Source organism: Triticum urartu, chromosome 7A, assembly GCF_056163025.1.
Source record: "Triticum urartu cultivar PI428250 chromosome 7A, HENAU_Tu73, whole genome shotgun sequence".
Taxonomy (NCBI): domain Eukaryota; kingdom Viridiplantae; phylum Streptophyta; class Magnoliopsida; order Poales; family Poaceae; genus Triticum; species Triticum urartu.
This window is the reverse complement of record NC_141879.1, coordinates 117,110,566-117,120,190: the sequence shown is the minus strand read 5'-3', so window position 1 is coordinate 117,120,190 and position 9,625 is coordinate 117,110,566. Positions and strand designations below refer to the sequence as shown.

The 9,625-nt window shown below is 48.4% G+C and overlaps 1 protein-coding gene across 1 annotated transcript; it reads right to left on the bottom strand.

The window, feature by feature from the left end:
- Positions 1-2,290: 2,290 nt before the first annotated feature.
- Positions 2,291-3,857, bottom strand: LOC147958419 (uncharacterized). Its single transcript, XM_087532122.1, has 4 exons — positions 3,677-3,857; positions 3,204-3,523; positions 2,928-3,158; positions 2,291-2,857 (listed from the first exon to the last, which is right to left on the bottom strand). Exons 1-4 carry the CDS (start codon positions 3,855-3,857, stop codon positions 2,291-2,293), a joined length of 1,299 nt encoding a protein of 432 aa, XP_087388248.1.
- Between the last annotated feature and the right edge of the window lie 5,768 nt (positions 3,858-9,625).

Here is a 9,625-nt window from a genome sequence, read left to right as displayed (position 1 = left end):
TTGGGTTTTCCAGGAACTTTCCATCGCACATTATTTCCGTACTATGGCCGCCAAGTCAGCGAAGTGTGCTACGTCACGGCGACTTATGGCGTTGAGGACTCCCTTGTCCGTGCAATTGTTGCAAAAGAACAAAATTGCATCTTCCTCGCAACAGTCCTTGACCTTGTTCATTACAAGGAGGAATCTGGCCCAATAGTGATGTACTATCTCTTGGGGCGCTTGCCTAGTGTGGGAAAGATCATTTGTATTTGGGTGGGTGGGTGGATTTAAGTCCAGACCTTGACCCAATCTGTGATCCCGGGGCGGGGGATTTTCCGATCTTGGAAGTTCGGGCTCCGGGATGTTGCCCTGTGGGTTCGATATGCGACCTGATTCTGGATTCAGGGTTAGGGCGGTGTCCTCTCGTGAGCGAGTATCCGGCTCGGGGAGCTCGGGAATCCGGACATAGTTCATCCTCAGGATAGAGGGAGAATCACCGCATTGCTCCTCCACCACCGCTATCTGATGGGTGACCGGCGGAGAGTTAATCTCCCTTTGGTCGGGTTTAAGCCCGATCCGATCGTAGTCCGTAGTGACTCCCAGAGTGGCGATGCGATCCAAGAGCTCGTTCAAAGAGCAGAGATCCATTGGATCCATCTGCTCGGCAAATTTCGAGCCAATGTGGAGGCTATTTTTGATGACCTGAGAAGTCATCGTCGGCGCCACAGCCGAGCGGGCGGTCATGATGAAGCCGCTTAGTCGGAGAGCTTGGCCTACATCCAGGGCTCCCCCAGAGATGATGTTGTTCTTGACAACGAGGCGAGCCATCCTCCTTATGATGACAACACAGTGGAACTCTCAATGAAAGCACCAATGTCGGTGTCAAAATCGGCAGATCTCGGGTAGGGGGTCCCGAACTGTGCGTCTAAGGCGGATGGTAACAGGAGGCAGGGGACACGATGTTTACCCAGGTTCGGGCCCTCTTGATGGAGGTAATACCCTACGTCCTGCTTGATTGTTCTTGATGATATGAGTATTACAAGAGTTGATCTACCACGAGATCAAAGAGGCTAAACCCTAGAAGCTAGCCTATGGTATGATTGTCTGTTGTCCTATGGACTAAAACCCTCCAGTTTATATAGACACCGGAGGGGGCTAGGGTTACACAAGGTCGGTTACAAAGAAGGACATATACATATCCGTATTGCCTAGCTTTCCTTCCACGCCAAGTAGAGTCCTATCCGGACACGAGATGAAGTCTTCAATCTTGTATCTTCATAGTCCAATAGTCCGGCCAAAGGATATAATCTGGCTGTCCGGAGACCCCCTAATCCAGGACTCCCTCACAGCCCCCGAGTCTTGTTCGGGAACCCCATAGTTTCATGCGTTTGCAAAAGGCGACGGTACATACACTCGTGTGGCTAACTGTAAAATGGGTGGAGGAGTTCCGCGTTCCACGGCCGGGTCGTTTCTTCGTCAGCAGTGTCCTTCTTGCGCTTCCTTGACTTGCGTGCGTCGATGAGGTAGTAGGCATTGCGGTCGCGCAAGACCTTGCTCACGATGAATGGGCCCTCCCATGGATGGGACAGCTTGTGTCGTCCTGCCTGCTCTTGGACGAGTCGGAGCACGAGGTCGCCCTCACGGAACGCGAGGGCTTGATCTTCTTGCAGTGGTAGTGCCTCAGGCCTTGCTGATAGATGGCCGAAGGACTAAGCGCCAGGAGGCGTGCTTCTTCGAGCAGGTCGACGCCATCTTCGCAGGCTTCTCTGACTTCGGCTTCGGTGTGCATCGCGACGCGCGGCGAGTCGAACTCGACGTCGGTCGGGATGACGGCCTCGCCTCCGTAGACAAGGAAGAACGGGGTGAACCCGGTCGACCGATTCGGCGTGGTGCATAGACTCCAGAGAACGGCTGGCAACTCGTCGAGCCAACTACCGGGTGAGCGGATGAGTGGCTCGACGAGTCACGGCTTGATGCCGGACAGTATGAGTCCATTGGCCTGCTCGACTTGCCCGTTGGACTGTGGATGCGCAACGGAGGCCAGGTCGAGGCGGATGCCGGAGACGGAGCAGTATTGTTCGAGCGTGCCCTTGGCGAAGTTGGTGCCGTTGTCGGTGATGATGTTGTTTGGCATGCCATAGTGAACCGCTATGTCTTTGATGAACCGGACGGCTGTTGGCCCGTCCAGTTTCTTGATTGGTCTTGCCTTGATCCACTTGGTAAATTTGTCCACTGCCACCAGCAAGTGTGTCATGCCGCCTCAAGCGGTTTTGAAGGGTCCCACCATGTTGAGTCCCCAGACCGCGAAGGGCTAGGTGATCGGTATGGTGCCGAGTGCTGACGCCGGCTGGTGGCTGCGTTTGCTGAAGCGTTGGCATCCCTTGCACCTGAGGACGAGCAACTCGGCATCTTCGAGGGCCGTGGGACAGTAGAAACCATGGCGGAACGCCTTGGCCACCAGGGATCGTGATGCGGCGTGGTGCCCGCACTCGCCCTGATGTATGTCGCGGAGGATGTCCATGCCCCGTTCCTGCTCGACGCAGCGCTGGAACACGCCGGTGGAGCTGCGCTTGACGAGCTCGTTGTTGATGATGTTGTAGGCGGACGCCCGACGCTGCACTTGCCGAGCTTCGGTCTCGTCCATGGGGAGAACCCCGTTCTCCAAAAAATTTGATATTGGGAGGGCCCAAGATGGAGCCGTAACCACGGCGAGGACGGCCACCAGGGTGGGTTCCGAGTCGGCAGCCCCCGAGCCGGGTTGAGCAGTCCCCGGGTCGGGTATGGCGACGGCCGGGTCTGGGACGATGGTGGCCGGGTTCAATAGTCCCCGGGCTGGGTTGAGCAGTCCCCGGGCCGGGTTGAGGTGCGGCCGGGTTGTCTAGAACGTGGATAGACTCAGAGTCCGGTGATGGCTTGACGGACGGCTTGCGCAGGTGCTCGAGGGAGACGCCGGATGGGATGGCTTGTCGTGAAGAGGCGATCTTGGCGAGCATGTCAGTTGCTTCATTCTCCGTGCGCGGGACGTGGAGGAACTCGTAGCCCTCGAAGGATCCGGACAGCTTCTGGACGAGGAAGCGATAGCTTGCCATGTTGGAGTCGCGGGCGTCCCATTCGCCGGAGCACTGCTGTACCACCAGGTCTGAGTCGTCGTAGCACAGGATGTGCCGGATGCCGAGTTCCTTGGCAAGCCGAAGGCCGTGCACAAGGGCTTCGTACTCGGCAACGTTGTTGGAGGCGGCGAAGTGGATCTGGAGCGCGTAGTGGAGCCGGTCGCCCTTCAGGGATGACAGTACGATGCCGGCCCCTAAGCCGAGTCGCATCTTGAACCTGTCGAAGTGCATGCGCCAATGCGTCGAGTTGGGAGACGATGGCAAGTACTGGGTCTCGGTCCAGTCGATGAGGAAGTCGACCAGGGCCTGAGACTTGATCGAGGTGCGGGGTTCGTAGAGGATGGTGTGGCCGGCTAGCTGGATTGCCCACTTGGCAACCCGGCCAGAGGCGTCCCGGCACCCAATGATTTCTCTGATAGGCACCGTGCTGACCACTGTGACAACATGCTATTGGAAATATTGCTTCAGCTTCTTGGCGGTGAGGTACATGCCGTAACACATCTTCTGGTAGTGCGGGTAGTTCTGCTTGGAGTTGGAGAGCACTTTGCTCAGGTAGTAGACTGGGCGCTAGACGGCTTGGATCTTGCCCTTCTCCGGTCGCTCGACCGCCAGCACCGTGCTGACCGCCCGCGGGGTCACGGCTATGTAGAGCAATAGCGGCTCCTTGTCGGTCGGCGCCAGGACTGGTGCGGTGGAGAGCATGCGCTTGAGGTCTTGGAAGGCCTCGTCTGCCTTGCCGTTCCATTCGAACGGGCTCGTCTTCTTCATCAGCTGGTACGGGGGCAGCGCCTCTCACCCAGCCGGCTTAGGAACCGTCTGACCGAGGCCAACCACCCGGTGAACTTCTAGACATCGCGCAGCCGAGCCAGCTTGCGCATGCGCTCGATGGCCTTGATCTTCTCCGGGTTCGCTTCAATGCCGCGTCCGAGACGAGGAAGCCGAGTAGCTTTCCGGCCGGAACGCCGAAGACGCATTTTCCAGGTTAAGCTTGACCTTGTATTCACGGAGGTTGGTGAATGTTTCCTTCAAATCGTCGAGGAGAGTGAGGTGCTGCTTGGTCTTCACCACGATGTCGTCCTCGTACACATGGATATTGCGGCCGAGTTGCGGCAGCAGGCATTTCTGCATGCAACGCTAGAAGGTGGCGCCTGCGTTCTTCAAGCCGAACGACATGGTGACGTAGCAATATGCCCCGAAGGGCGTGATGAAGGACGTCTTCAGGGCGTCAGCCGGGTCCAGCTTGATCTGGTGGTAGCCGGAGTAAGCGTCCAGGAAGGACAGGAGCTCACACCTGGCGGTCGAGTCGATGACTTGGTTGATCCACGGGAGGGCGAACAGATCCTTGGGACAGGCCTTGTTAAGGCTGGTGTAGTCGATACACATGCGCCAGGTCTTGTTCTTCTTCAGGACGAGGACTGGGTTGGCCAGCCACTCGGGGCGAAACACTTCCATTATGAAGCCGGCCGCCAGAAGCTTGGCGACCTCTTCACTAATGGTTCTTCTCTTCTCTTCGGAAAATCGTCGTAGAGGTTGAGGAACGGGCTTGGCGTCCTTGCGGACGTGAAGTTTGTGCTCGGCGTACTTCCTCGGGATACCCGGCATGTCCTTGGGGGTCCATGCGAAGATATCCCGATTCGCACGGAGGAAGTCGACGAGCTCGCCTTCCTATTTGCTGTCGAGGCGGGCGCCTATGACAACGTACTTGCTGCAGATGGGGTCTTCTGGGTTGAGCTTCACTTTCTTGATCTCCTTGGAGGGCTTGAAGGTGCCCTCGTCCGCCGGGTCCGAGGTAGGGATCGATGCGGTAGAGGCCTCGCCTACCAGGGCGACGATCCGGTCGAGCTGGCGCCGCTCCTCGGAATGACCAGTGACTCGGCCACTTGGCGTCGTCTGCTACATCTTGAGCTTGTGTTGGTTTTCCACGAAGAGGAAGGGATGATGCAGCAGAGTAGCGTAAGTATTTCCCTCAGTTTTTGAGAACCAAGGTATCAATCCAGTAGGAGCCCACGCTCAAGTCCCTCGTACCTGCACAAAGCGATAGCTACTCGCAACCAACGCGATTAGGGGTTGTCAAGCCCTTCACGGTCACTTACGAGAGTGATATCTGATAGATATAATATTTTTGGTATTTTTGGTATAAAGATGCAAAGTAAAAAAGTAAAAGCAAAGTAAAAAAGCAAAGCAAGATTAAAGTAAAGGAGATTGATATGATGAGAATAGACCCGGGGGCCATAGGTTTCACTAGTGGCTTCTCTCAAGAGCATAAGTATTCTACGGTGGGTGAACAAATTACCGTTGATCAATTGACAGAATTGAGCATTGTTATGATAATATCTAGGCATGATCATGTATATAGGCATCACGTCCGTGACAAGTAGATCGAAATGATTCTGCATCTACTACTATACTCCACTCATCGACCGCTATCCAGCATGCATCTAGAGTATTAAGTTAAAAACAGAGTAACGCCTTAAGCAAGATGACATGATGTAGAGAGATAAATTCATGCAATATGAAATAAACCCCATCTTGTTATCCTCGATGGCAACGATACAATACGTGCCTTGCTGCCCCTTTTGTCACTGGGTAAGGACACCGCAAGATCGAACCCAAAGCTAAGCACTTCTCCCATGGCAAGAACTACCAATCTAGTTGGCCAAACCAAACGGATAATTCGAAGAGACTTGCAAAGATAACCAAACATACATAAAAGAATTCAGAGAATATTCAAATATTATTCATAGATAGACTTGATCATAAACCCACAATTCATCGGTCTCAACAAACACACCGCAAAAACAAGATTACATCGAATAGATCTCCACAAGAGAGGGGGGAACTTTGTATTGAGATTCAAAGAGAGAGAAGAAGCCATCTAGCTACTAACTATGGACCCGAAGGTCTGAGGTAAACTACTCACACTTCATCGGAGAGGCTATGATGATGTAGAAGCCCTCCGTGATGACGGCCCTCTTCCGGCGGAGCTCCGGAACAGGCCCCAAGATGGGATCTCGTGGATACAGAAAGTTGCGGCGGTGGAATTAGGTTTTTGGCTCCTGTTCTGATCGTTTGGGGGTACGTGTGTATATATAGGAGGAAGAAGTACGCCGGAGGAGAAATGAGGGGCCCACGAGGCAGGGGCGTGCCCTAGGGGGGCGCGCCCCCCCACCCTCGTGACCGCCTCTTATGTTCCTTGGAGTAGGGTCCAAGTCTCCTGGATCACGTTCGTTGAGAAAATCACGTTCCCGAAGATTTTATTCCGTTTGGACTCCGTTTGATATTCTGTTTATCCGAAACACTAAAATAGGCAAAAAACAGCAATTCTGGGCTGGGCCTCCGGTTAATAGGTTAGTCCCAAAAATAATATAAAAGTGGAAAATAAAGCCCAATATAGTCCAAAACAGTAGATAATATAGCATGGAGCAATCAAAAATTATAGATATGTTGGAGACGTATCAGGCATCCCCAAGCTTAATTCCTGCTCGTCCTCGAGTAGGTAAATGATAAAAAGAGAATTTTTGATGCAGAGTGCTACTTGGCATCATTTCAATGTAAATCTTCTTAATTGTGGTATGAATATTCAGATTAGAAAGATTCAAGACAAAAGTTTATATTGACATAAAAAATAATAATACTTCAAGCATACTAATAAAGCAATTATGTCTTCTCAAAATAACATGGCCAAAGAAAGTTATCCCTACAAAATCATATAGTCTGGCTATGCTCCATCTTCACCACACAAAGTATTTAAATTATGCACAACCCCGATGACAAGCCAAGCAATTGTTTCATACTCTAACTTTTTCAAAACTTTTTCAATCTTCACGCAATACATGAGCGTGAGCCATGGATATAGCACTATAGGTGGAATAGAATGGTGGTTGTGGAGAAGACAAAAACGAGAAGATGGTCTCACATCAACTAGGCATATCAACGAGCTATGGAGATGCCCGTCAATAGATATCAATGTGAGTGAGTAGGGATTGCCATGCAACGGATGCACTAGAGCTATAAATGTATGAAATATCAACAAAAGAAACTAGTGGGTGTGCATCCAAGTTGCTTGCTCACGAAGACCTAGGGCAATTTTGAGGAAGCCCATCATTAGAATATACAAGCCAAGTTCTATAATGAAAAATTCCCACTATTATATGAAAGTGACAACATATGAGACTCTCTATATGAAGAACATGGTGCTACTTTGAAGGACAATATATGAGACTCGCTATATCATGGTGCTACTTTGAAGCACAAGTGTGGAAAAAGGATAGTAGCATTGCCCCTTTTTATTTATTTTCTTTTTTTGGGGGGCCTTCTTTTTTTCTTTGGCATTTCTATTTTTTTTCTTTTTTTATTGGGACAATGCTCTATTGAATGACGATCATCACACTTTTATTTATTTACAACTCCATTCTAAAACAAAGTATGACTCTATATGGATGCCTCCGGCGGTGTACCGGGATATGCAATGAATCAAGAGTGACAAGTATGAAGAAACTATGAATGGTGGCTTTGCCACTATGTCAACTACATGATCATGCTAAGCAATATGACAATGATGAATGTGTCATGATGAACTAGATGGTGGAAAGTTGCATGGCAATATATCTCGGAATGGCTATGGAAATGCCATAATAGGTAGGTATGGTGGATGTTTTGAGGAAGGTATATGGTAGGTGTATGATACCAGCGAAAGGTGTGTGGTATTAGAGAGGCTAGCAAAGGTGGAAGGGTGAGAGTGCGTATAATCCATGGACTCAGCATTAGTCATAAAGAACTCATATACTTATTGCAAAAATCTAGAAGTTATCAAAGCAAAGTATTACGCGCATGCTCCTAGGGGGATAGATTGGTAGGAAAAGACCATCGCTCATCCCCGACCGCCACTCATAAGGAAGACAATCAATAAATAAATCATGCTCTGACTTCGTTACATAACGGTTCACCATACGTGCATGCTACGGGAATCACAAACTTTAACACAAGTATTCTTTAAATTCACAACTAATCAACTAGCATGACTTTAATATTATCACCTCCATATCTCAAAACAATTATCATGCTTCAATCTTTTCTTAGTATTCAACACACTCAAAAGAAAGTTTCACAAATCTTGAATACCAAGCATATTATTATTAAGCAATTACCATGCTACTAAGAGACTCTCAAAATAATTTAAGTGAAGTATGAGAGATCAATAGTTTCTTTAAAACAAATCCACCACCGTGCTCTAAAAGATCTAAGTGAAGCACATAGAGCAAAATTATAACACTCAAAAGATATAAGTGAAGCACATAGAGCAAAAACTACTTAGCTCAAAAGATATAAGTGAAGCACATAGAGTATTCTATCAAATTTTAATTCATGTATGGCTCTCTCAAAAGGTGTGTACAGCAAGGATGATTGTAGCATACTAAGACACAAAGACACAAATAATACAAGACGCTCCAAGCAAAACACAAATCATGTTGGTGAATAAAAATATAGCTCCAAGTAAATTACCGATGGAAGTGCACGAAAGAGGGGATGCCTTCCGGGGCATCCCCAAGCTTTGACTTTTTGGTGTCCTTGGATTATCTTGGGGGTGCCATGGGAATCCCCAAGCTTAGGCTCTTGCCACTCCTTGTTCCATCATCCATCAAAATAATTCACCCAAAACTTGAAAACTTCACAACACAAAACTCAAAATAGAAAACTCGTGAGCTCCATTAGCGAAAGAAAACAAAAGACCACTTCAAGGTACTGTAATTAAATCATTATTTATTTATATTGGTTTTAAAACTACTGTATTCCAACTTCTCTATGGATTATAAACTATTTTACTAGCCATAGATTCATCAAAATAAGCAAACAACACATGAAAAACAGAATCTGTCAAAAACAGAACAGTCTGTAGTAATCTGTAGCTAGCGCAAGATCTGGAACCTCAAAAATTCTAAAATAAATTGCTAGACGTGAGGAATTTATCTATTAATCATCTGAAAAAATAATTAACTAAATAGCATTCTTTAAATAAAATGACAGCAGTTCTCGTGAGCGCTAAAGTTTCTGCTTTTTACAGCAAGTTCAACAAGACTTTCCCCAAGTCTTCCCAACGGTTCTACTTGGCACAAACACTAATTAAACACAAAAAAACACAACAAAAACAGAGGCTAAATAATTTATTAATTACTAAACAGGAGCAAAAGGCAAGGAATAAAAATAAAATTGGGTTGCCTCCCAACAAGCGCTATCGTTTAACGCCCCTAGCTAGGCATAAAAGCGAGGATAGATCTAGGTATTGCCATCTTTGGTAGGCAATCCATAAGTGGCTCTCATGATAGTTTCATATGGTAATTTTATTTTCTTTCTTGGAAAGTGTTCCATTCCCTTTTTTAATGGAAATTGAAATCTAATATTCCCTTCCTTCATATCAATAATTGCACCAACCGTTCTAAGGAAAGGTCTACCAAGAATAATAGGGCAAGAAGGATTGCAATCTATATCAAGAACAATGAAATCTACGGTCACATAATTCCTATTTTCAACAATAAGAA

Excerpts from the sequence above, each read along its gene's own strand:
- LOC147958419 (XM_087532122.1), bottom strand. The coding sequence starts at position 3,857 with ATGAAGAAGACGAGCCCGTTCGAATGGAACGGCAAGGCAGACGAGGCC. Across the intron at positions 3,159-3,203 it reads ACTTCGCCGCCTCCAACAAC|GAACTCGGCATCCGGCACAT; the intron begins GTTGCCGAGTAC and ends CGGCTTGCCAAG. Across the intron at positions 2,858-2,927 it reads GACAAGCCATCCCATCCGGC|ACAACCCGGCCGCACCTCAA; the intron begins GTCTCCCTCGAG and ends TCCACGTTCTAG.